Genomic DNA, 27,280 nt, shown 5'->3' on the forward strand with positions numbered 1-27,280 from the left:
TGCATAAGTTTATTCCTAAATAATTTTATCACTTTTGCCACTTTTATAAATATATGCCCACATTCATGTATAAATAGAATCCTAATGCTACAGAAACACTAAAGTTTTTCCTCTTGTATCCAACTACCTTACCAAAATCTCCGGTTAATTTTAATACTTTTGTAATATTTCTTGTTTTTTTCTTAATAAACAATTACATGAGAGAATTTTTTAAATTCCCAAATGTTTGTACTCATTTTAATAATCTGTCTAAATATAGTTACTGGAACTTCCAATATTAAGTGGCATGGTAGTTAACAATATGACTGTTAAATTCTGGGTTTTACTTGAAATAGTTTTGGTGTTTTGCCATTTAGGATATTTGCTGTTGATTTTGGTAAATAATACTTTATATTGTTTTTCTTTTAATGTCATTAGAAATTTTATTTTTTTTTAATTAGAGTATAACTGTTTTACAATAATGTATTAGTTTCTCCTTTACAACAAAGTGAATCAGTTATACATATACATATGTTCCCATATCTCTTCCCTCTTGCGTCACCCTCCCTCCCACCCTCCCTATCCCACCCCTCTAGGTGGTCACGAAGCACAGAGGTGATCTCCCTGTGCTATGCGGCACCTTCCCACTAGCTATCTAATTTACATTTGGTAGTGTATATATATCCCTGCCACTCTCTCACTTCGTCACACCTTACCCTTCCCCCTCCCCATATCCTCAAGTCCATGCTCTAGTAGGTCTGTGTTTTATTTCTGTCCTATCACTAATCTCTTCATGACATTTTTTTTTTCTTAGAATCCATGTACATGTGTTAGCATACAGTATTTGTTTTTCTCCTTCTGACTTACTTCACTCTGTATGACAGACTCCAGGTCTATCCACCTCATTACAAATAACTCAGTTTCATTTCTTTTTATGGCTGAGTAATATTCCATTGTATATATGTGCCACATCTTTATCCATTCATCTGTTGATGGACACTTAGGTTGCTTCCATGTCCTGTCTATCGTAAATACAGCTGCAATGAACATTTTGGTACATGACTCTTTTTGAATTATGGTTTTCTCAGGGTGTATACCCAGTAGTGGGATTTCTGGGTCGTATGGTAGTTCTATTTGTAGTTTTTTAAGGAACCTCCATACTGTTCTCCAAAGTGGCTGTATCAATTTACATTCCCACCAGCAGTGCAAGAGGGTTCCCTTTTCTCCACACACTCTCCAACACTTATTGTTTCTAGAGGTTTTGATGATGGCCAATCTGACCAGTGTGAGATGATATCTCATTGTAGTTTTCATTTGCATTTCTCTAATGATTAATGATGTTGAGCATTCTTTCATGTGTTTGTTGGCAATCTGTATATCTTCTTTAGAGAAATGTCTATTGAGTTCTTCTGCCCATTTTTGGATTGGGTTGTTTGTTTTTTTGTTATTGAGCTGCATGAGTTGCTTATAAATTTTGGATATTAATCCTTTGTCAGTTGTTTCATTTGCAAATATTTTCTCCCATTCTGAGGGTTGTCTTTTGGTCTTGTTTATGGTATCCTTTGCTGTGCAAAAGCTTTTAAGTTTCATTAGGTCCCATTTGTTTATTTTTGTTTTTATTTCCATTTCTCTAGGAGATGGGTCAAAAAGGATCTTGCTGTGATTTATGTCATAGAGCGTTCTGCCTATGTTTTCCTCTAACAGTTTGATAGTGTATGGCCTTACATTTAGGTCTTTAACCCATTTTGAGTTTATTTTTGTGTGTGGTGTTCGGGAGTGTTCTAATTTCATACTTTTACAGGTAGCTGTCCAGTTTTCCCAGCACCACTTATTGAAGAGGCTGTCTTTTCTACACTGTATCTCCTTCCCTCCTTTATCAAAGATAAGGTGACCATATGTGTGTGGGTTTATCTCTGGGCTTCCTATCCTGTTCCATTGATCTATATTTCTGTTTTTGTGCCAGTACCATACTGTCTTGATTACTGTAGCCTTGTAGTATAGTCTGAAGTCAGGGAGCCTGATTCCTCCAGCTCCATTTTTCGTTCTCAAGATTGCTTTGGCTATTCGGGGTCTTTTGTGTTTCCATACAAATTGTGAAATTCTTTGTTCTAGTTCTGTAAAAAATGCCAGTGGTAATTTGATAGGGATTGCATTGAATCTGTAGATTGCTTTGGGTAGTAGAGTCATTTTCACAATGTTGATTCTTCCAATGCAAGAACATGGTATATTTCTCCACCTATTTGTATCATCTTTAATTTCTTTCATCAGGGTCTTATAGTTTTCTGCATACAAGTCTTTTGTCTCCTTAGGTAGGTTTATTCCTAGATATTTTATTCTTTTTGTTGCAGTGGTAAATAGGAGTGTTTTCTTAATTTCACTCTCAGATGTTTTCATCGTTAGTGTATAAGAATGCAAGAGATTTCTGTGCATTAATTTTGTATCCTGCTACTTTACCAAATTCATTGATTAGCTCTAGTAGTTTTCTGGTAGCATCCTTAGGATTCTCTATGTATAGTATCATGTCATCTGCAAACAGTGACAGCTTTACTTCTTCTTTTCCTATTTGGATTCCTTTTACTTCTTTATTTTCTCTGATTGCTGTGGCTAGAACTTCCAAAACTATGTTGAATAAGAGTGGTGAGAGTGGGCAACCTTGTCTTGTTCCTGATCTTAGTGGAAATGGTTTCAGTTTTTCACCATTGAGAATGATGCTGGCTGTGGGTTTGTCATATATGGCCTTTATTGTGTTGAGGAAAGTTCCCTCTATGCCTACTTTCTGCAGGGTTTTTATCATAAATGGGTGTTGGATTTTGTCAAAAGCTTTCTTTGCATCTATTGAGATGATCATATGGTTTTTCTCCTTCAGTTTGTTGATATGGTGTATCACGTTGATTGATTTGCACATATTGAAGAATCCTTGCATTCCTGGAATAAACCCCACTTGATCATGGTGTATGATCCTTTTAATGTGCTGTTGGATTCTGTTTGATAGTATTTTGTTGAGGATTTTTGCATCTATGTTCATCAGTGATATTGGCCTGTAGTTTTCTTTCTTTGTGACGTCTTTGTCGGGTTTTGGTATCAGGGTGATGGTGGCCTCATAGAATGAGTTTGGGAGAGTGTTCCTCCCTCTGCTATCTTTTGGAAGAGTTTGAGAAGGACAGGTGTTAGCTCTTCTCTAAATGTTTGATAGAATTCGCCTTTGAAGCCATCTGGTCTTGGGCTTTTGTTTGTTGGAAGATTTTTAATCACAGTTTCAATTTCAGTGCTTGTAATTGGTCTGTTCATATTTTCTATTTCTTCCTGTTTCAGTCTCAGCAGCTTTTGCATTTCTACGAATTTGTCCATTTCTTCCAGGTTGTCCATTTTATTGGCATATGGTTGCTTGCAGTAATCTCTAATAATCTTTTGTATTTCTGCAGTGTCAGTTGTTACATCTCCTTTTTCATTTCTAATTCTATTGAGTTGAGTCTTCTCCCTTTTTTTCCTGATGAGTCTGGCTAATGGTTTATCAATTTTATTTATCTTCTCAAAGAACCAGCTTTTAGTTTTATTGATCTTTGCTATCGTTTCCTTCATTTCTTTTTCATTTATTTCTGATCTGATCTTTATGATTTCTATCCTTCTGTTAAATCTGGGGTTTTTTTGTTCTTCTTTCTCTAATTGCTTTAGGTGTAAAGTTAGGTTGTTTATTCGAGATGTTTCCTGTTTCTTAAGGTATGATTGTATTGCTATAAACTTCCCTCTTAGAACTGCTTTTGCTGTATCCCATAGGTTTTGGGTCGTCGTGTCTCCATTGTCATTTGTTTCTAACTATTTTTTGATTTCCTCTTTGATTTCTTCAGTGATCACTTCGTTATTAAGTAGTGTATTGTGTAGCCTCCATGTGTTTGTATTTTTTACAGATCTTTTCCTGTAATTGATATCTAGTCTCATAGCATTGTGGTTGGAAAAGATACTTGATACGATTTCAATTTTCTTGAATTTGCCAAGGCTAGATTTGTGACCCAAGATATGATCTATCCTGGAGAATGTTCCATGAGCACTTGAGAAAAATGTGTATTCTGTTGTTTTTGGATGGAATGTCCTATAAATATCAATTGAGTCCATCTTCTGTAATGTATCATTTAAAGCTTGTGTTTCCTTATTTATTTTCATTTTGGATGATCTGTCCATTGGTGAAAGTGGGGTGTTAAAGTCCCCTACTATGATGGTGTTACTGTCAATTTCCCCTTTTATGGCTGTTAGTATTTGCCTTATGTATTGAGGTGCTCCTATGTTGGATGCATAAATATTTACAATTGTTATAGCTTCTTCATGGATCGATCCCTTGATCATTATGTAGTGTCCTTCTTTGTCTCTTGTAATGGTTTTATTTTAAAGTCTATTTTGTCTGATATGAGAATTGCTACTCCAGCTTTCTTCTGATTTCCATTTGCATGGAATATCTTTTTCCATCCCCTCAATTTCAGTCTTTATGTGTCCCTAGGACTGAAGTGGGTCTCTTGTAGACAGCATATATATGGGTCTTGTTTTTGTATCCATTCAGCCAGTCTGTGTCTTTTGGTGGGAACATTTAATCCATTTACATTTAAGGTAATTATTGATATGTGCATTCCTATTACCATTTACTTAATTGTTTCGGGCTGTTCTTCTAGGTCTTTTCCTTCTCTTGTGTTTCTTGCCTAGAGAAGTTCCTTTAGCATTTGTTGTAAAGCTGTATATAAGCTGTATATAATATACAGCTCAATGAATTATCACAAAGCAAAACACCCATGAAACCACAATGTAGATCGAGAAATAGAACATTGGAAATCCAGCAGAAGGCCTCATTATACTCACTCCCAATCACTATTCTCCTCTGCAGATACTGTCATTATCTTGATTTCTGATATTATAGTTTATATATCCATTTGTGTATATTTGTGCAGTTTCTTATTATCAAGCCACTACTCCACTGTCCTAATTACAAAAGCCTTGTAGTAAATCTTGATATCCAGTAGAGCAGGTAGAGTATTGACTAGTTGACTATTCTTAGCCCTTTGCCTTTCCATATAAATTTTAATAAGAGCTTGTTGAGTTCCAAAAAAAAAAAAAATCTTACTGGGATTTTTTATTGGAATGTCATTAATCTGGAGATCAGTTTCAGGAGAATTACATCTTTAAACTATTATATCTTCCATTCCAAGAACATAAATAACTTCCTTTAATTTCTCTCACTAATGTTTATGCTTTTGTGTCTTAAATATTTTTCATTAGATTTATTCCTAGGAACTTGATTTTTTATGATATTTTAAAGAATATCTTTTATATTTGTATTTTATAATTATTGATGCTCTGATGAAATAAAACTAAGTTTTCTATTCTTGGTCAGAAACCTGGGTAACCTCAATTATTATTACTAATAATTTGTCTACAGATTATTTTAGACTTTCTACATATATAATAATGTTTTCTACAAATGTCAACTTTCTTTCTTTCTTTCCAATCCTATAGCTATTTTTCTTGACTTCTTAAACTGTCTAGTATCATTAGTGTGTATTGAATAAGACATTTTTTTTGTTCCCCATCTGAGAGAGAATACTTAACATTTTGTAATTAAGAAGAATGTCTGCTGATTATTTTTTATAGGTCTCAACATATTAAGGACATTGTCTTAAATCCTTACCCTGCTAAGCTCTTTCATTATGAATGGATGTTGAGTTTTGTTCAATTGGATTTTGTTTTTGTTTCACAATTACTTGAGATGATTATATGACTTTTCTCCTTTATTCTGTTAATGAATTATGTTCATTTTTAAAAATGTTGCTCCAGACTTTTCTTGAAATAATAATCATTTGATCGTTATGTATTATTCTTTTTCTATGAACCTTGATTCAATCTGCTTGTTTTGTTTTACATTTTTTCCTTATATAGTCATAACAGCAATTGGCCTATAATTTTCACTTCTCATAATATCTTTTTTAACATAAAGGTTGTACTATATAAGTATTACATCCTTTATTTTCTTCTGGAAGACCTAGGTAGAATATTGGGGTAATTTTTTCCTTAAACATTTTGTAGAATTTACTGGTGACACTATCTGGGCTAGGAGTTACTTTGTTAGGTAATTCTTAATTACAATTAAATATCTTTAAATATAGGATCATTTAGTTGTTAGTCTAGTAATTTATCTTTTTCTAGAAATTTATCAATTTGCCTAAGTTTCCAAATGTGTTAGCATAAAATTATTCATAATATCTTGTGTACATATCCTAATACTATTATTTTAACTTTTTAATTAAAATTAAAAGCATTCAGAAAATACAAATTTGTGTTCAATAAATCATCACAAAGCACACAAATCTATGTAACCCCTGATATGAACAATAATATTATCTGCACTACAAATACACTTATTCTTTTCCCTCCAAATCAAAACATCCTGCCTCCTTTTCATTCTCTTGATTTCTACAATAGATTAGTACTGCCTGTTTTGGAACTTTATATATAAATGAAATCAAGGTATGCTTTGTTTCTGGCTGCCTCTCTCAATACTATGTTTCTGAGTTTCATACTATTTTTGTGTGTCATTGTAATTCATTTTAATTGTTATATAGTATTCCACTTTATGAACATACAATTCTACTGTTTATGGATATATGTATTTTTCAGATAGGAACTGTTATGAGTAATAATTTATGAACTTTCTAGCATATTTGTGTGTGAGTGTGTTCTATGGATATATATCTAAGAATAAAACTGCTTGGCCATTGGATATGTATATACACTAGTAGATAATGCTCAAGAGTTTCCTGAAGGGGTCTCACCAATTTAAAGTTTTACCAGCAGTTAATGAGAATTCTTGTGATTTCATATCCAGCCATCTCAACACTTTGGTATTACAGTCTTTAATTTTAGCCATTCTGGTAGATTGTTATGTTATTGAGGTTTTAATTAACATTTCTTTTATTAGTAATGAATTTTCATATCTTTATTGGCTCCTTGGATATCTCATTTTGTGAAGGTTCTATTTAAGCCCCTTACCTATTTTTCTATGAAATTATGCCTCTGCTTCTTAACTAATTTGTTAGTAGGCTTTTTTAATATTCTGCATAATGAATCCTTTGTTGTATATAATGGTGTAATATTTTCTCACACTATATGCCTTTTCTCTCTTTTATTAAGGCTTTTGAAGAACACGTTATTATCATTTAAATTACCATTTATTTTTGATGAGTTATTTCTGTGTCCTGTGTAAGAAACCTTTTCCTAGCCAATGTTAAGATATTTCTTTGATTTTTTTGTGAGAAAACTTAAGATCTATTCTGTTAGCAGATTTCAATTATGCAGTACAGTATTATCAACTACAGATACTATGTTATACATTAGATCCTCAGACTTTGTTCATCTTTTATATAAAAGGTTTACCCTTTTACCAGCTTCTCCCTATTTGCTTCTTATCCCAGCCCCTGGCAACCACCATTCTACTCCTGGTTTCTATGGGTTCAACATTTTTTTTAAGATTCCACATAAAAGTGTAATCTTGCAGTATTTGTCTCTGTGTGACTTATTTCAGCTAGCATAATATGCCCTCCAGCTTCATCCATGTTTTCCCAGATGGTGAATGTGTGTGTGTGTGTGTGTGTGTGTGTGTGTGTGTGTGTGTGTGTGTGTTTAGAAAATATATTTTCTTTATGCATTCATTCATCAACAGACGCTGATATTGTTTCCATACCTTAGTTATTGTGAATAATGCTGCAATGACCATGGTAGTACAGACATCTCTTTAAGATAATGATTTCATTTTTTGTGTGTATAGACCTGGAAGTGGAGTTGCTGGATCATATGGTAGTTCTATCTTTAATTTCCTGAGGAACCTCCATACCGTTTTCCATAATGGCTGTACTATTTTACATTCCCACCAACAGTGTATACGTGTACCCTCTAACCCACATCCTCACCAGAATTTATCTCGTCTTTTTTACATCACCTCACACCTATTAGGATGTATATCTTATTGTAGTTTTGATTTGCATTTTCTTGATGATTATTGATGTTGAGCACCTTTTCACATACCTCTTGGCCATTTGTAGGTTTAAACTGGAAAATGTCATTTCAGTCTCTCTGCCCATTTTTTAATTGGGTATTATGGGGTTTTTGCTTTTGAATTGTATCCTTATGTATTTTGGATGTTAACCACATATCAGATATGATGTTTGCAACTGTTCTATCCCATTCCATGAATTGTCTGTTCATTTTGTTTATGGTTTTCTTTGCTGTGCAAAAGCTTTTTAGTTGAAGTGATCCCATTTATTTTTGCTTTCATTTACTTTGTTTTGCTGTCAAATACAAAAAATCATTGCCAAGACCAATGTCAGGGGGCTTAGTTTTCTTCCAAGAGTTTTATAATTTCAGATCTTATGTTCAAGTTTTTAATCTATTCTGAGTTGAATTTTGTGTACTGTATAAAGTAGGGCTCCAGTTTCATTCTTTTGCATGCAGTTGTCCAGTTTTCCCAACACTATTTTTTAAAAACACTATGCTTTCTGCATTGCATATTCCTGACTCCTTTGTTATAAGTTAATTGAATGTATATATATACATATACATATATACATGGGTTTACTTCTGGGCTCTCTACTCTGCCCCATCTACCTCTGTACCAGTACTATGCTGTTTTGATTACTGTAGCTCTGTAATAGAGTTTAAAATCAAGACGTGTGATGCCTCTAGCTTTGTTCTTCTTTCTCAAGATTGCTTTGGCTATTCAGGATCTATTATGGTTTGATATACATTCTAGGACTGTTCTATTTCTGTGAAAGATACCATTGGAATTTTGACTGCAATAAATTAGTAGGTCACATTTGGACATTTTAACAATATTAATTCTTCACATCCATGTTAAGACATATCTGTCCATTTATTTGTATCTTCTGTTTCTTCCATCAATGTCCTATAGCTTTCAGTGTACAGGTCTTTCACCTCCTTTGTTAAATTTATTCCTAAATATAATATTCTTTTTGATGCTATCTAAGTGGAATTATTTTGTTAATTTCTTTTTCTGATAGTTTGTTATTAGTGTACAGACACATAACTGACTTTTATATACTGATTTTTGTATGCTATGTCTTTACTGAATTCAATTATTAGCTCCTCCAGTTTTTTTGGTGCATTCTTTAGGGTTTTCTCTTTATAATATCATGTCATCTGAAAATAGAGATAATATCACTTCTTTCTTTCTGATTTAGTTATATATTATTTCTTTTTCTTGCCTAATTGCTCTGGCTAGGACTTCCAGTACTGTGTGAATAAAAGTGCCAAGAGTTGGCATCCTTGTCTTGTTCCTGACCTAGAGCAAAACTTTTTAGCTTTTCACCACTGGATATGATATTAGCTGGGGACTTATATGGTCTTTATTATGTTGAGGAACATTCGTTCTATGCCCAGTTTATTGAGAATTTCTATCATGAAATGGTGCTAAATTTTCTCAAATAATTTTTATGCATCTAGAGATGATAATATGATTTTTTAGCCTTCATTTTGTTAATGTGGTGTGTTACAGTTAACCACTTGCATATGTTGAACCATTCTTGCATCACAGGGATAAATCCCACTCGATCCTGGCATATGATTCTTTTAATGTACTACTGAATTGGTTTGCTAATATTTTGTTTTGAATTTTTACATCTATGTTCATCAGGGATATTGGCCTATAGCTTTTTTTTCTTTTTCCTTGTAGTGTCCTTGTCTGGCTTTGATATCTCAGTAATGCTGGCCTTGTATAATGAATTTGGAACTGATCCCTCATCTTCTGGGTTTGGTTTTTTTTTTTTTTTTTGGAAGAGTTTGATAAGGATTTGTATTAATTCATCTTTAAATGTTTGGTCAGTTCACCAGTGAAACTGTCTGGTCCTGGACTTTTCTTTGCTGGAAGGTTTTAATTTTTTTCATTGAACTATAGTTGATTTACAATGTTGTGCCACTCTCTTCCATACAGCAGAGTGACTCAGTTATACAAATATATACATTCTTTTTTTATATTATTTTCCGTTACGGTTTATCATAGGATATTGAAGATAGTTCCCTGCGTGGAAGGTTTTTGATTACTAATTCAATCTCATTAGTAATTGGTCTGTCAGATATTCAACTTCTTTATAATTCCATCTTGGTAGGTTGGATGTTTCTAAGAATTTATCCATTTCTTCTAGGTTATCTAATTTGTTGGGATATAATTATTCATTGTAGTCTTTTATTATCCTTTGACTTTATGTGGTATCAACTGTAATGTGTACTTTTTCATTTCTAATTTTGAGTCTTTCCCCCTTTTTTTTCCTGTTAAGTCAAGCTAAAGTTTGTCTATTTTGTTAATCTTTTTTAAAAAGTACTTATTTTTATTAATCTTTCCTATTTTCTTTTTAGGCTCTATTTCATTTATTTCCACTCTGATATTTGTTATTACCTTCCATCTGTTATCTTTGGGCTTAGTTTGTCCTTCTTTAATTAATTCCTTGAGCTATTAAAGCTAAGGTGTTTATTTCAGATATTTTTCTTCCCAGAAAATCAGTAACGCAATGGAGGTCCTACGTTGACACAGTAGACAAGTTTGACTTAATTGACATCTACAGGATACTACATCCCCCCCCAAAAAAACCAAAACAGACTACACATTCTTCTCAAGCATGTGTGGAAAGCTCTAGAACAGACCACATACTAAGTTAACCAAACAAGCTCCAACAAATTTGAGAGGATAGATATTATTTCAAGCATATTTTCTGACCACAATAGTATGAAACTAGAAATCAAACACAGAAGAAAAATGGGAAAAGAATGAACACTAATGGAGACTAAGCAACATGATACTAAAAATCCAATAGCTCAATGATGAAATCAAAGAAGACATCAGAAAATACCTCAAGATAAACAAAAAAGAGCTCACAACCATATAAAATCTATGGGATACAGCAGAAGCACTTCTATATACAAAACTACAACAGTCACACAGATAGAAAACAAATATATGGTTTCCAAAGGGGAGAAGAGAGGGAAGGAGAGACAAATGAGAGGAGTATGGGATTAACAGATACAAACTACTATACATAAAATACATAAGCAACAAGGATTTACTGTATAGCATGAAAAATTCAATTCAGTATTTTGTAATCTATAATGGAATATAATCTGAAAATATGTATAACTGAATTACTATACACCTGAAGCTAAGGAAATATTGTAAGTCAATTGTAATTTATTTAAAAAATAAAGAAGCGAGTCCGCCTGCCGATGCAGGAGACGCGGGTTCGTGCCCCGGTCCGGGAGGATCCCACATGCCGCGGAGCGGCTGGGCCCGTGAGCCATGGCCGCCGGGCCTGCGCGTCCGGAGCCTGTGCTCCACAACGGGAGAGGCCACAAGAGTGAGAGGCCCGCGTACCGCAAAAAAAAAATAAAATAAAAAATAAAGAAGCAAAACATAAATTTAATAAAATCAAACATCCATTTTTCCATAGAGATAAGGACAGAACATTCCCAGACAAGCTATTAACTCTGTCTTCCAAAACTGTGGAATTTTGTTTTTTATTCCATTCTAATACCCTCTACGCTAAACATTTTCCTGTGAGTGTAGCTCACAACTGTAGATTTTGATGTAAATTGTTCTGTTTTTTATTGGTTTACACATAGATTTTACTTCTCTTAAATTCTCTTTCAAAACAGATATCTCTGTATATTTTTAACTTTCTAATAAATAATTTTGGTAACATTCTTATTTTTAATTTCTTTGAATTAATATCAGAAAATATAGCCTTTAAATCTCTCTTCATTGAAGTTGTTTTCTTCGTGGCCAAATATGTATCAATATTTTTTAATGTTCCACAGATATACCCCAAAAATGTCTATTCTTTATTTGAGAGACCTAAGGTTTTAATTCATGTGTTGGCCAGCCATGAAGTCTCTATTGCAACTATTCAACTCTGCCACTGTAGCTGGAAATCAGCCATAGGCAATATGCAGTGAATGGGCATAGCTTGAGCCTTTCATCAGTTTTGCTTTTGACAATGTCACATGTAGTTCTCAGCCCTATGATTGCTGGGTTCCTCTTGAGTGAGTTTTAAATTTTCTCTACTTGGTCATACTTTTTTTTTTTATGACCTTAGCTGTTAAGCCTATGTATTAGCAGGAAATCAGCAAGTAGAGGAAACCACAATTATTTCTGCATAAGGGGAAAAGGATGAATAGAATCATAAATAACCCTCTGTTAAGAGAAAATTCCTGTACCTCCCCTCAGGTATAATTTGTAGCCCTTTCTTAAGGACCTACAGCAAACCAGTCTACCAGTAGAGCTCCCCTTCAGGTCCTCTCATTGTAAAACTGTTATCTCCCTTGCCTTCCTCCCCACATGAATAACTGTTTGCCTGATAACTTTTTTTTTCTTTTTTAATTTTTACTGGAGTATAATTGATTTAAAATATTGTGTTAGTTTCAGGTGTACAGCAGAGTGAGTCAGTTATACATATACATATATCCACTCTTTTTTAGATTCTTTTCCCATATAACCCATTATACATTACAGAGTACTGAGTAGAGTTCCCTGTCATATACAGTATGTCCTTATAAATTATGTATTATATATATATAATTATCCATATATATATACACACACTGTATATATGTAGTATGTATATGTCAATCCAAGTCTCAATTTATCCCTTCCCCCCCTTTACCCCATAGTAATCACAAGTTTGTTTTCTACATCTGTGACTATTTTTGTTTTGTAAATAAGTTCATTTGTTCCTTTTTTTTTAGATCCCACATATAAGTGATATCATATGATATTTGTCTTTCTCTGTCTGACTTCACTCAGTATGACAATCTCTAGGCCCATACATATTGCTGCAAATGACATTAGTTCTTTTTTATGGCTGAGAATATTCCACTGTATATATGTACCACATCTTCTTTATCCATTCCTCTGTTGATGGACATTTATGTTGTTTCCATGTCCTGACTATTGTGAATAGTGCTGCAGTGAATATTGGGGTACATGTATCTTTTTGAACTATGGTTTTCTCCAGATATATGCCCAGGAGTGGGATTGCTGGATCATATGGTAAGTCTATTTTTAGGTTTTTAAGGAACATCCATACTGCTCTCCATAGTGCTGTACCAGTTTACATTCCCATCAACAGTGCAAGAGGGTTCCGTTTTCTCCACCTCCTCTCCAGCATTTATTGTTTGCAGATTTTTTGTTGATGGACACTTAGACCAGTGTGAGGTGATACTTCATTGTAGTTTTGATTTGCATTCCTCTAATAATTAGTGAGGTTGAGCATATTTCCATGTGCTATTTGGCCATTGACATGTTTTCTTTGGAGAAATGTCTATTTAGATCTTACACCCATTTTTTGATTGGGTTTTTCATGTTTTTGATACTGAGCTGCAAGAGCTGTCTGTATATTTTGGAAATTAACCCCTTGTTGGTCACATCATTTGCAGATATTTTCTCCCATTCTGTAGGTTGTCATTTCATTTTGTTTACGGTTTCACAGCACCACTTATTGAAAAGACTGTCTTTTCTCCATTGTATATTCTTGCCTCCTTTGCCATAGATTAGGTGACCACAGATGTGTGGGTTTATTTCTGGGCTTTCTATCCTGTTCCACTGATCTATATTTCTTTTTTTGTGCCAGTACCATACTGTTTTGATTACTGTGGCTTTGCAGTATAGCCTGACGTAAGGGAGTGTGATTACTCCAGCTCCATTTTTCTTTCTCAAGATTGCTTTGGCTATTCAGGGTCTTTCGTGTTTCCATACAAATTGTAAAAATTTTTGTTCTAATTCTGTCAAAAATGTCATTGGTAATTTGATAGGGATTGCATTGAATCTGTAGATTGCTTTGGGTAGTATAGTCATTTTCACAATATTGATTCTTCCAATCCAGGAACATGGTATATCTCTCCATCTGTTTGTGTCATCTTTGGTTTCTTTTGTCAGTACCTTATACTCAGTACTTATTCTGAGTACAAGCATTTGCCTCCTTAGGTAGGTTTATTCCTAGGTATTTTATTTGTCTTGATGTGATGGTAAATGGGATTGTTTCCTTAATTTATCTTTCTGATCTTTCATTATTGTATAGGAATGCAAGAGATTTCTGTGTATTATTTATGTATTGTGCAACTTTACAGAATTCATTGATAAGCTCTAGTACTTATCTGGTAGCATCTTTAGGGTTTACTATGTATAATATCATGTTATCTGCAAACAATGACAGTTTTACTTCTTCATTTCCAATCTGGATTCCTTTTATTTCGTTTTCTTCACTGATTGTGTGGCTAGGACTTCCAAAACTATGTTGAATAATAGTGGCAAGAGTGGACATTCTTGTCTTGTTCCTGACCTTAGAGGAAATGCTTTCAGTTTTTGCCATTGAGAATGATGTTTGCTGTGGGTTTGTTGTATATGACTTTTATTATGTTGAAGTAGGTTCCCTCTATGCCCACTTTCTGGCGAGTTTTTATCCTAAATGGGTGTTGAAATTTGTCAGAAGCTTTTTCTTCATCTATTGAGATGATCATATGGTCTTTATTCTTCAATTTGTTAATACAGTGTATCACATTGATTGGTTTGCATATATTGAAGAATCCTTGCATCCCTGAGATAAATCCCACTTGGTAATGCTGTATGATCCTTTTAATGTGTTGTTGGATTTGCTTGGCTAGTATTTTGTTGAGGATTTTTGCATCTATGTTCATAGGTGATATTGACCTGTAATTTTCTTTTTTTGTGACATCTTTGTCTGGTTTTGGTATCAGAGTGATGGTGGCCTCATACGATGAGCTTGGGAAGTATTCCTTCCCTTCCTCTGCAATTTTTTGAAGAGTTCCAGAAGGTAGGTGTTAACTCTTCTCTAAATGTTTTATAGAATTCCCCTGTGAAGCTGTCTGTTCCTGGACTTGTGTTTGCTGCAAGTTTTTTAATCATAGTTTCAACTTCAGTACTTGTGATTGGTCTGTTCATATATTCTGTTTCTTCCTGGTTCAGTTTTGGAAGGTTGTACATATCTAAGAATTTGTCTCTTTCTTCTAGGTTGTCCATTTTATTTGTGTATCGTTGCTTGTAATAGTCTCTTATGATCCTTTGTATTTCTGTGGTGTCAGTTGTAACTAACTTTTTTCATTTCTAATTTTATTGATTGGAGCCCTCTCCCTTTTTTTCTTGATGAGTATAGCTAAAGGTTTATCAGTTTTGTTGTTCTAAAAGAACTAGCTTTTAGTTTCATTGATCTTTGCTGTTGTTTTCTTTATCTCCATTTCATTTATTTCTGCTCTGATTTTTATGATTTCTTTTCCTTCTACTAACTTTGAGCTTTGTTTGTTCTTGTTTCTCTAGTTGCTTTAGGTGTAAGGTTAGGTTGTTTGAGATTTTTCTTGTTTTCTGAGGTAAGATTGTATTGCTATAAACTTCCATCTTAGAACTCCCTTTGTTGTATCCCATAGGTTTTGGATTCTCTTTCTTTTGTTGTCATTTGTCTCTAGGTATTATTTGATTTCCTCTTTGATTTCTTCAGTGATTCATTGGTTGTTTAGTAACATATTGTTTAGACTCCATGTGTTTGTGTTTTTTATAGTTTATTTACCTGTAATTGATTTCTAAACTCATAGAGTTGTGGTCAGAAAAGATGCTTGATATGATTTCAATTTTCTTAAATTTTCTGAGGCATGATTTGTGACCCAAGGTGTGATCTATCCTGGAGAATGTTCCGTGTGCACTTGAGAAGAAAGTGTATTCTGCTAGTTTTGGATGGAATGTTCTATAAATATCAAGTCTATCTTGTCTAATGTGTCATTTAAGGCTTGTGTTTCTTTATTAATTTTCTGTCTGCATGATCTGCTATTAGTGTAAGTAGGGTCTTAAAGTCCCCCACTATTATTGTGTTACTTTTGATTTCCCTTTTTATGGCCATTAGCATTTGCTTTATAAGTTGGTGCTCCTATGTTGGGTGCATATATATTTACAATTGTTATATCTTCTTCTTCGAATGATCCCTTGATCATTATGTAGTGTCCTTCCTTGTCTCTTAAAGTCTATTTTGTCTGATATGAGTATTGCTACTGCAGCTTTCTTTGATTTCCATTTGCATGGAATATCTTTTTCCATCCCCTCACTTTCAGTCTGTGTGTGTCCCAGGTCTGAAGTTGGTCTCTTACAGACAGCATATACACAGGTCTTGTTTTATATCTATTCAGCCATTCTGTGTCTATTGGTTGGAGCATTTAATCCATTTACATTTTAGGTAATTATTGATATGTATGTTCCTATTACCATTTTCTTAATTGTCTTGAGTTTGTTTTTGTAGGTCTTTGTTCATCCCTTCCTCTTTTGTTCTCTTGTGGTTCGATGACATCTTTAGGGTTGTGTTTGGGTTGCTTTTTCTTTTTTGTGTGTGTATCTATTTTTTGGTTTGTATTTCCCATGAGGTTTTGGTGTAGCAGTCTATATATATACAAGGTTGTTTTAAGTTGCTGGTCTCTCAATTTCAAATGTAATTCCCATTTCCTGTATTTGTACTCTCCTCATGTTTGCTGGTTTTGATATCATCTTTGTATATGGATGATTTCCTACTTTTACTGTAGGTTTGCTTTTACCAGTGCACTTTCCAATTTGTTATTTTCTTGTTTCTAGTTGTGGCCTTTTTTTTTTTTTTTAACCTCACCTGCCTAGAGAAGTTCCTTTAGCAATCTTGGTAACTTATTACCAAGTTAATAACTTAATCTTATTGTTATGTAGTGACCTTTATCCTGAGCCATGTTTTCTGTCTTAAATTCAATTTGCCTGATGTTACTATAGTTGTATCATCTTTCAATCTTAGAGTCTTTAGATGTTTAATTGTAGCTCTTATAAATACTTGACTTTGGATTTTGCTTTATTTTATTCAGTATTAGAATTTCTGATTTTTAACTGAATTTAAACCATTTACATTTATGTTAATTACAGATCTTTGGAAGATTTTTACTGCCTTATTTTGCTTTCAGTTTGTTCTCCTTTTTAATATATATATATATGTATTTTTTCCTTTCTTTCTTTCTTTTAGAATATTAAATATATTTTTTAATTCAGCTTTCCTTCTACTATTTTGGAAATTTTTTACTATGTGTATATTTCTTTTGACAATTACCCTTAAATTTTAACATGTATACTTAAAGTAAAAGTCAAAGTTAGAATAATCTACTCACTATTTCATATCATATTTAACTAATAATTTATCTGGTAAAAAATTCAAAATTAAATTACTGTTCTATTTTATAGAAATTATGTTTCTATTTTTCTATTAAATTACTATTTTATTTTTCAAGTTTTATTTATATTTTCTCACGTTTACCATTTTTTATTGTTGTTCATCATTCCTTTTTGCATTTCATACTTTATAGAATCACCTTCATTTTTCCTAAAATACATCCATTCTTTAGAAATCATTAATGAATGTATTTTAGGAGTAAAGAAGTCTCTGATTTTATTTAGTAACACTATTTTATCCATGTTATGGGATATAATTATGGCTGGATATACCAGTTCTCAGGGACAGTTCTTTTTTTCTTAGCACTTTAAAAATATTGTTTCACTTAAATGATCTGCTTTCTGTTCTACTTAATTCCTGTGTAAGTGGTCCTTCCTCCCACATCCCCCTCCCCACCTTCTCACCCCCACCACACACACACACCACAGGCTGCTTTTAAGATCTTTCATCTGCTTTACTTTAGCGTCACTATCATGAACAGTTCTGGCCAAGTCTCAGCTGTTTTTCTCTCCTATATTGCTTCTCCTCATTTTCTTCATTCTTTTCTTCTGAAACTCCAGTTATATACGTGTGTGTGTGTGTGTGTGTGTGTGTGTGTGTGTGTGTGTGTCTACTTCTACATCGTCTAAAAACCACATTTTCCATTTCTCTCTATTGCATTCTGGTTAATTTCTTTGAGGTTGTCTTCCATTTCACCAATTCTCTCTTCAGTTGTATCTATTTTACTATTCTATAAATTTAATACACTTTTAAGTTTGTTTGATTATACATATATATAATATATATTATAAAATTTCTCATTATTATTCAGATTTGATTGGACTTTTTTGATAGGTTCCATTCCTGTGATTTCCAATTACTACTTTATTTATTTAAACATATAAAATGCACATATTTTATATTCTATATTGATAATTCCAATATCTGAAATATTTGTGGTCTAATTTTAATGTTTTTTTTTTCCTGATAACTGGCATGTTGGTTTGTTTCTTCATATTTGTCTATGTGTGAGTGGCAGGGATGTGTTGTTATATGTTAGCTTGTTTTTGACAGAAATGCATCATTTTTGACAGAATTCCATATTTTGATAGGATGTATTACTATGTAGAAACTCAAACTGAACATGTTAAATATGTACAATTTTGCAAATATCAATTATACTTCAATAAAGCTGTTAAGTTTTTTCATATGCTACTGCTAGGCATCTGGGAGAGCTATAAAAACAGGTTCATTAAAATTTCTCATTTAGTTTTATGGACCATACAGTGAATTTGAACCTCAAAGTCACATAAGAGATAATATGTGATTATGAATTCTTAAGAGATATTATTCTTTTCTGCTCTTCCTCCTCTATCCACAGCTGATGCCAAGGCATAATTTGTTTGTGCTGCTACCTCTGTGGCATGACTTTTTAAAGACAGCTCTTTCACCAAGGGTGTAGTTTTGTGGGATAAAGTATATTTTCACAAGCTCTAAGGTTTTATTTCCCAACTGGTTTGAGCCTGATATATGGTTTTAAATCCACTGGCTATCCATTAAGTTTGCAGTTATGGCCAATGGGTGCAGGGCAGGCATCAGCTTCATCATTTGCTTACAATTCCATATGTGTGTTCCCCATTCCCCCCAATTTTTTACTCTCAAATATTTCTCTTACCTCCTTGAAAGCTTAGCTGTTTTTAAGAGGATGGCTTTAATATTTTATACAGAATTCTAGGAAAATATTTTTAGAATATTTACTCCAGCATATTGATGAAACCACAGAAGAGCTTGTTTTTTATTTTGCTTTTAAAATTATATTATCTTCACACCTTAATTTCTCAGGTCTATGAATTCTTAACTTCAGGTACTGCTTCTCCAAATCTGAACACACACAATAAAACATATCTACACAAACAAAGTCAAAAACGTTCATAGGATTTAAGTAAGACTTTTTTACACATCACTGGTACCTATTGGTTACTCATTTATTGGGAGAAACAAGAGTTACCACTTAAACTTGACTGAACAGGCTCTAATTACTAACACTACTTTCTGTAACCAGGACATTCTTTTTGTCTAAGATTTTTATTCATTTGTGTATTTGCATAATTTACAAACACCAAATCCAGTGTGGAGGTGTTGTGCATAAAAACTTTCTATGTCATCTGTACCCAGAATCTTTACTAAAATCCAGTAATGAAATCTATCTAGATTACATACAAAGCAAGTGAGATGATGTTTGAGTGGGAAGAGATTAATGGCCAACAAATCAATGAATAAATGTTGAGGAAACATATTAATTACGTAGTATTCTCAAAAAATAAATGTTGGAGATACAGTGGGAAATTTACATCATAATCAGGGAGACAGAAGAGTAAACCTTTAATTACCATAAAATTTTAATTACTTAAAAAACATAATGAGTTTTATAATAGAAATGGATAGAATGCTTTAGGACCACTAGAGAAGAATATTTACTTAGTTTCAAGGAAGGCTTTCTAGAAGAGTTAACACAAGCTGACTGAGCTCTAAAAGATAAGAAGTTAAAATAGGGCATAGGGTGCTCCAGACAAAGGAAATGGCAAAAACAAGGGCCCAGAGGCATGGAAAAGATGATACATTTAGGAAATAAGTTATTTTGTGCCTCTGATCCATAGAATACACATGGAAGGCTAGCCAGAGAAGACACTAGAGAGGTACATAAGAACATCAGATTGTATGGTATATTTTATGCCTTGCAAAGAAATTTAGACTTCATTGTCGAGAGTCTCTGGAGGCTTTTAAACAAGACTGTGACAATAGAGAATAAAGAACTATTAGAGGATATTATCGTTTTACAAGTTGTTGGGGAAGGATGCAAACTAATTATTTTCTTTTTCTGGTAAATAGGACCTCGGGCTCCTGCCACAGTCCAGGGTGTTTTCCCTTCTTGTGTTTTCTCAAATACGTAAGTATCTAAGTAAATTAATGTATAATGATAAATTAATATTCTAATAAGTACATGGGTCATATTAAAAAGCAAATAATTACGTGGGATGCTCCATTCTTGTACTTCTACTTAGATTTAATGAAATGTTTGTCTTTTGCAAATTCTCCTCACTAAGCTTAAATTGTAAAGTAGAAAAAGTTAATGTTCTTCCTTTTCCTTATTTCCTTACCCCACTGTGGTTCTACACTTACCCTATGTTCAGAGTCTTCATACCACTTTCAAATATGTCCAACCATGTCTTCTCCTCTTCAGGTAGCTTTCCAGGATCTGGACTTGTCTCTTTGCCTTTCTCCCCTTTGAAACATTTACCATTCCTTAAACCTTTTGAGATTACTGGCTTCCTAAGGACAGATTAGATTAGTTTTACTTTTTAAATTTTTAATTAGTCATTCCTAACCTAAAGTGTATTTGCCATATAATCCAAAATAATAATCTCTAATGATGGAACTTGCAAATCTCTGGAGAAGAAATTTGGGGAGCCTGAGGGATTTTTATTCCTCAGACTGGTGGCAGCCTATTTCTGTTGGTGTCTACATATGGCTTTCTCAACTTTAGAGCAGAGAGACTATCATTTTAGACCCAACACCGTTGCCTTTTTTAAAAAAACAGTAACTCATCTGAGGTCCAGCAAAGACTTTAAAAACCCCAAATTCCTATGAAAATGGTTAGATAGAATTAAGTGGTATATGGTGGTAAATGCTGTTGAATTATTCACACCAAGCTTTCTTGGAGGGGAAGGATCTTGACTTTAGGATTGATGAACATCAGTTTAACTGACTTACTGAGAGTTCATAGGATACACTGCACTATAATAGATGCAAAAAGAAGGAAACTGGACTAGTCCGGTTTAAATAAATAGAACAGGGTGGAAGAATGGTGATCATTTGTACAAAAAGGCCATTTTAATTTTAGTTATTTAATAAATGTTTATTAAATATAAATACCTGACTCTTTATAGAAGTGGTTAGAGGAAGATCATAGTAAAGTCTTGAGTGCTGCCTCTTTATTTTTCTCCACCCAACATTATAGAACTACAGAGTCAGGTGGATCTTCCATAGCAAATACTATGGATACTTTTTCATTAAAAATCTTAGTTCGGTAAGATGAGTAACTCTGTATTACCTGGAGATTCCTCACCATGCCCTCCCAAATTGACAGGGAAAAATACTTTTAGTTGCAGCCAACCAGCCTAACATCCTGTCAGAATACAAACAAAACACAGCTAACAATACTTTCTGGTATTGAAGAATCCTTGTATCCCTGGGATAAATCCAACTTGATCATGGTGTATGATCCTTTTAATGTGTTGTTGGATTCTGTTCGCTAGTATTTTGTTGAGAATTTTTGCATCTATATTCATCAGTGATATTAGTCTGTAATTTTCTTTTTTTGTGATATCTTTGCTTTTCATATCAGGGTGATGGTGGCCATGTAGAATGAGTTTGGGAATTTTCTTTACTCTGCAGTTTTCTGGAAGAGTTTGAGAAGGACTGGTTTTAGCTCTTCTCTAAATGTTTGATAGAATTGGCCTGTGAAGCCATCTGGTCCTGGGATTTTAGTTTGTTGGAAGATTTTTAATCACAGTTTCAATTTCATTACTTGTCATTGGTCTGTTCATATTTTCTATTTCTTCCTGGTTCAGTCTTGGAAGGTTATACCTTCCTAAGAGTTTGTCCATTTCTTCCAGGTTGTCCATTTTATTGGCATAGAGTTGCTTGTAGTAGTCTCTTATGATGCTTTGTATTTCTGCAATGTCTGTTGTAACTTGTCCTTTTTTATTTCTGATTTTATTTATTTGAGTCCTCTCCCTCTTTTTCTTGATGAGTCTGACTAAAGGTTTACCAATATTGTTTATCTTCTCAAAGGAACAGCTTTTAGTTTTATTGATCTTGCTACTGTTTTCTTTTTTTTCTATTTCATTTATTTCTGCTCTGATCTTTATGAATTCTTTCCTTCTAGGAACTTTGGGTTTTCTTTGTTCTTTTTTCTCTAGTTCCATTAGGTGTAAGGTTAGTTTGTTTATTTGAGACTTTTCTTGTTTCTTGAGATAGGATTGTATTGCTATAAACTTCCTTCTTAGAACTGCTTTTGCTGCATTACATACGTTTTGGATCATCATGTTTTCATTGTCATTTTCTCTGGGTATTTTTTTATTTCCTCTTTGATTTCTTCAGTGTTCTCTTGGTTATTTAGTAATGTATTGTTTAGCCTCCATGTGTTTGTGTTTTTTACATTTTTTTTCCCCATAAAAGATTTCTAATCTCATAGTGTTGTGGTTGGAAAAGGTGCTTGATATGGTTTCAATTTTCTTAAATTTACCGAGGCTTGATTTGTGACCCAAAATGTGATCTATCCTGGAGATTCGTTCCATATGCACTTGAGCAGAAAGTATAATCTGCTGTTTTGGGATGGAATGTCCTAGAAATATCAATTAAATCTATCTGGTCTAGTGTGTCATTTAAAGCTTGTGTATCCTTATTAATTCTCTGGATGATCTGTCCATTGGTGTAAGTGAGGTGTCAAAGTCCCTCACTATTATCGTGTTAACTGTCAATTTCCTCTTTTATAACTTTTAGCATTTGCCTTATTTATTGAGATGCTACTATGTTGGGTGCATATATATTTATAATTGTTATATCTTCTTCTTGGATTGATCTCTTTATCATTATCTAGTGTCCTTCCTTGTCTCTTGTAACTGACTTTATTTTAAAGTCTATTTTACTTGATATGAGTATTGCTACTCCAGCTTTCTTTTGATTTACATTTGCATGGAATATCTTTTTCCATCCCCTTATTTTCAGTTTGCATGTGTCCCTACGTCTGAATTGGGTCTCTTGTAAACAGCATATATATGGATCTTGTTTTTGTATCCATTCAGTGAGCCTGTGTCTTTTGGTTGGAGCATTTAATCCATTCACTTTTAAGGTAATTATTGATATGTATGTTCCTATTACCATTTTCTTAATTGTTTTGGGTTTGTTTTTTTAGGTCCTTCTCTTCTCTTATGTTTCCCACTTAGAGAAGTTGCTTTAGCATTTGTTGTAGAGCTGGTTTGGTGCTGCTGAATTTTCTTAGCTTTTGCTTGTCTGTAAAGCTTTTGATTTCTCTCTTGAATCTGAATGAGATCCTGCCAGGTAGAGTAATCTTGGTTTAGGTTCTTCCCTTTCATCACTTTAAATATATCATGCCATGCCCTTCTGGCTTGTAGTTTCTGCTGAGAAATCAGCTGTTAACCTTATGGGAGTTACCTTGTATTTTATTTGTCATTTTTCCCTTGTTGCTTTTAATAATTTTTCTTTGTCTTTAATTAGTGTCAGTTTGATCAATACGTGTGTTGATGTGTTTCTCCTTGGGTTTATCCTGCCTGGTACTCTCTGCACTTCCTGGACTTGGGTGGCTATTTTCTTTCCCTTGTTAGGGAAATTTTCAACTTTAATCTCTTCAAATATTTCCTTGGATCCTTTCTCTCTCTCTTCTCCTTCTGGGACCCTTATAATGTGAATGTTGTTGCATTTAATGTTGTCCCAGAGGTCTCTTAGGCTGTCTTCATTTCTTTTTATTCTTTTTCCTTTATTCTGTTCTGTGGCAGTGAATCACACCATTCTGTCTTCCAGGTCACTTATCTGTTCTTCTGCCTCAATTATTCTGCTATTTATTCCTTCTACTGTATTTTTCATTTCAATTATTGTATTGTTCATCTCTGTTTGTTCTTTAATTCTTCTAGGTGTTTGTTCTTTCATTCTTCTAGATCTTCATTAAACATTTCTTGCATCTTCTGGATCTTTGCCTCCATTCTTTTTCTGAGGTCCTGGATCATCTTCACTATCATTATTCTGAATTTTTTTTTTCTGGAAGGTTGCCTATCTCCACTTCATTTAGTTGTTTTTCTGGGGTTCTATCTTGTTCCTTCATCTGGTACATCACCCTCTGCCTTTTCATCTTGTCTATCTTTCTGTGAATGTGGTTTTTGTTCCACAGGCTGAAGAATTGTAGTTCTTCTTGCTTCTGCTGTCTGCCCTCTGGTGGATGAGGCTATCTAAGAGGCTTGTGCAAGCTTCCTGATGGGAGGGACTGGTGGTGGGTAGAGCTGGGTGTTGCTCTGTTGGGCAGAGCTCAGTAAAACTTTAATCTGCTTGTCTGCTAAGGGGTGAGGCTGGCTTCCCTCCCTGTTGGTTGTTTGGCCTGAGGCGACCCAGCTCGGGAGTCTATCTGGCTCTTTGGTGGGGCTCATGGCAGACTCTGGGAGGGCTCACACCAAGGAGTACTTCCCAAAACATCTGCTGCCAGTGTCCTTGTCCCTGAGGTGAGCCACAGCCACCACCCACCTCTACAGGAGACCCTCCAACACTAGCAGGTAGGTCTGCTTCAGTCTCCTATGGGGTCACTGCTCCTTCCCCTGGGTCCTGATGCACACACTACTTTGTATGTGCCTTCGAAGAGTGGAGTCTCTGTTTCCCCAAGTCCTGTTGAAGTCCTGCAATCAAATCCCGCTAGCCTTCAAAGTCTGATTCTCTGGGAATTCCTCCTCCTGTTGCCAGACCCCCAGGTTGGGAAGCCTGCTGTGGGGCTCAGAACCTTCACTCCAGTTGGTGGACTTCTGGAGTTTAAGTGTTCTCCAGTTTGTGAGTCACCCACCCATTGGCTATGGGATTCGATTTTATTGTGATTGCACCACTCCTACCATCTCATTGCAGCTTCTCCTTTGTCTTTGGATGTGGGGTATCCGTTTTGGTGAGTTCTAGTGTCTTCTTGTTGATGATTGTTCAGCAGTTAGTTGTGATTCCGGTGCTCTCGCAAGAGGGAGTTGAGAGCACGTTCTTCCACTCTGCCATCTTGAACCAATCTCCAATATCTGTCTCTAGGTATTTTTTTATTTCCTCTTTGATTTCTTCAGCGATCCCTTGGTCCTTTAGTAACATACTTTTTAGCCTCTACTTGCTTGTGGTTTTTATAATTTTCTTGTAGTCAATTTCTAATCTCATAGAGTTATAATTGGAAAAGATGCTTGATATGGTTTCAGTTTTCTTAAATTTAGCAAGGCTCACTTTGTGGCCCCACATATTGTCTATCCTGGAGAATGTTCCATATGCACTTAAGAAGAATGTGTATTCTGCTGCTTTTGGATGGAATGTCCTATAAATATCAATTAAGTCCATCTGGCTTAATGTGTCATTTAAAGCCTGTGTTTCCTTATTGATTTTCTCTCTGGATGAACTCCATTGATGGAAGTGGAGTGTGAAAGTCCCCCACTGTTATTGTGTTACTTATGATTTCTTTTTTCTGAAGTTGGCTGTTGCTTTAATTCTGATTTTAAACATCTGAATACTGCCCAGCTAAGAAATTCCACTTCTAAGAATTTATTTTAAGAAAATAATGAGAGATGTGCAGAAATGCATATATAAAGGTGTTCATCAAAACACTTGCGTTAATAAAGATTAGGCAAAAGCATAAATGCCCAATGATAAAGAATTGGTTAAATACTTTGATATAGTCATTTTATGGAGAGTGCTTTGGTTATTAAACATGGCTGTATTTTTATCTCTGTCTATATACCTGTATTTTCTAATTTTTATCTACCATAAATATTTTGTAGTTATATAACTTAAAAGTTTTAAAATCTGCCCAGCTCAATGCTTTGTCCAAAATTATGTTCCTTACTTGTTTTTCTTATGCTTTTTTTGAATTTGACTTTATAATTGAATAGCCAATCAAAGTTCAGTATATGTAGACTCTAAGTTTTAACTTTCAACTTTAGCTTTTACATCTTCTGTTTTTATGTAGTTTAGCTTTACTTCAACACCTGACACTGAGCTGCTATAGAACAGCACACAAGCCAATGGAAAGCTGTCATTTTCGTTTTGAACACTGTCTGTCTCCTGCAAGCTCATATCTGAGGCCTGTACATTCTAATTAAGTATCAAGAAGGACAAGCACAACCATAAACTCAAATATCTAGGAAATATTTGAAGATGTAATCAGTTGAAACATTCCTTTTTTCATCTAGACCTGACTGCATCTTAACTCAGAGTAGGAATTTTGGCATGGTTTTGCCAGGGTTGAAGCCTGTTGGCCTAAAAGCCAGAATGAATAGTATCTTTAGTATTTATAGCTCAAAAATTGTCTTTTTGAAAGACAAAGAGGTGCCTGATTACATCATAGCTATGTGTGCCGGTGTATGCACCTGTGTGCACACCAGTGTGTGTGCATGTCTGTCTGAGAGAGGAGGGATGGGGGAGGGGACGGAATGGAGGAGAGGGAGAGGAGACAGTGAGAAAATGAGTGGGATTGTGTAAAGGGTTTCTGTTATCTTTGGTACTAGGTTAATTTGCCCTTTTAAAGTTGTTATAGACTCCAATCGTTCTTCCTAGTAGATGTTCTACTTTTAATTAATTGATTAGTTGTTCAATGTCTGACTCTCTTTCTAGAAGGTAAGAGACATGAGGGCAGGAACCATGTGTCCACCCACTCCCCTCTCTCCATAATTCCTACCACAGTGCTTTTTGCATGTGTAGTGAGGATTTAATAAATATTAGTTGAATAAATGTATGCATGGGGGTCTTAAAAAAACATATATAAATATATATATAGTTTTTTACCTTGTCCAACAGCTTCTGTGGCTGCTGTAGCTCCCCTCACCTCCACCCACCCCCACCCAGCTGCTTCTTAAAGCCATTTTTATAGCAGGAGAGGACCATTTACTCAAACTGAAGGAGGTGCTTGTTGGCTACTTCTGCAGTGGGAGGGTTGGCCCACCCTCTATCCATTGTGAGCTTCAAAAAGTGGGACCTACTCTTCAGCCCTGTTTTACGGAAGTTAGGATTGGTGTCTGCACCTCCCTTCCTAGCTGCCCCTATGCTGTTCTGTGACAAAAACCAAGCATGTGTTTCACAGTCTGCAGTAACACAGGGCTGTAGCCTTTTTAGGATGTCTCATTTGGATGCCAGTGTGACTGTGGAAACTCCAGCTCTCTCATAGACAAAGTACACATCCATCTTTAATTTGTGCTACATGCTAGGCTTTGCCTCTTGAAAGCTTGGTGAAGGAAGGCATTTTTGCCTGTGTT

General features: G+C 34.4%; 1 protein-coding gene across 1 annotated transcript in view; it reads left to right on the plus strand.

Annotated features, from left to right (window-relative positions):
- FSIP2 (fibrous sheath interacting protein 2) overlaps positions 1–27,280 on the plus strand; it is a 123,136-nt gene that overhangs the window by 35,845 nt on the left and 60,011 nt on the right. The window contains exon 14 of the mRNA XM_059055228.1: positions 20,118–20,175. Coding sequence (XP_058911211.1) covers positions 20,118–20,175 — 58 coding nt within the window. The remainder of the gene's footprint in view (positions 1–20,117; positions 20,176–27,280) is intronic.

The sequence above is a fragment of the Kogia breviceps genome, chromosome 2 (assembly GCF_026419965.1).
Source record: "Kogia breviceps isolate mKogBre1 chromosome 2, mKogBre1 haplotype 1, whole genome shotgun sequence".
Taxonomy (NCBI): Eukaryota; Metazoa; Chordata; class Mammalia; order Artiodactyla; family Physeteridae; genus Kogia; species Kogia breviceps.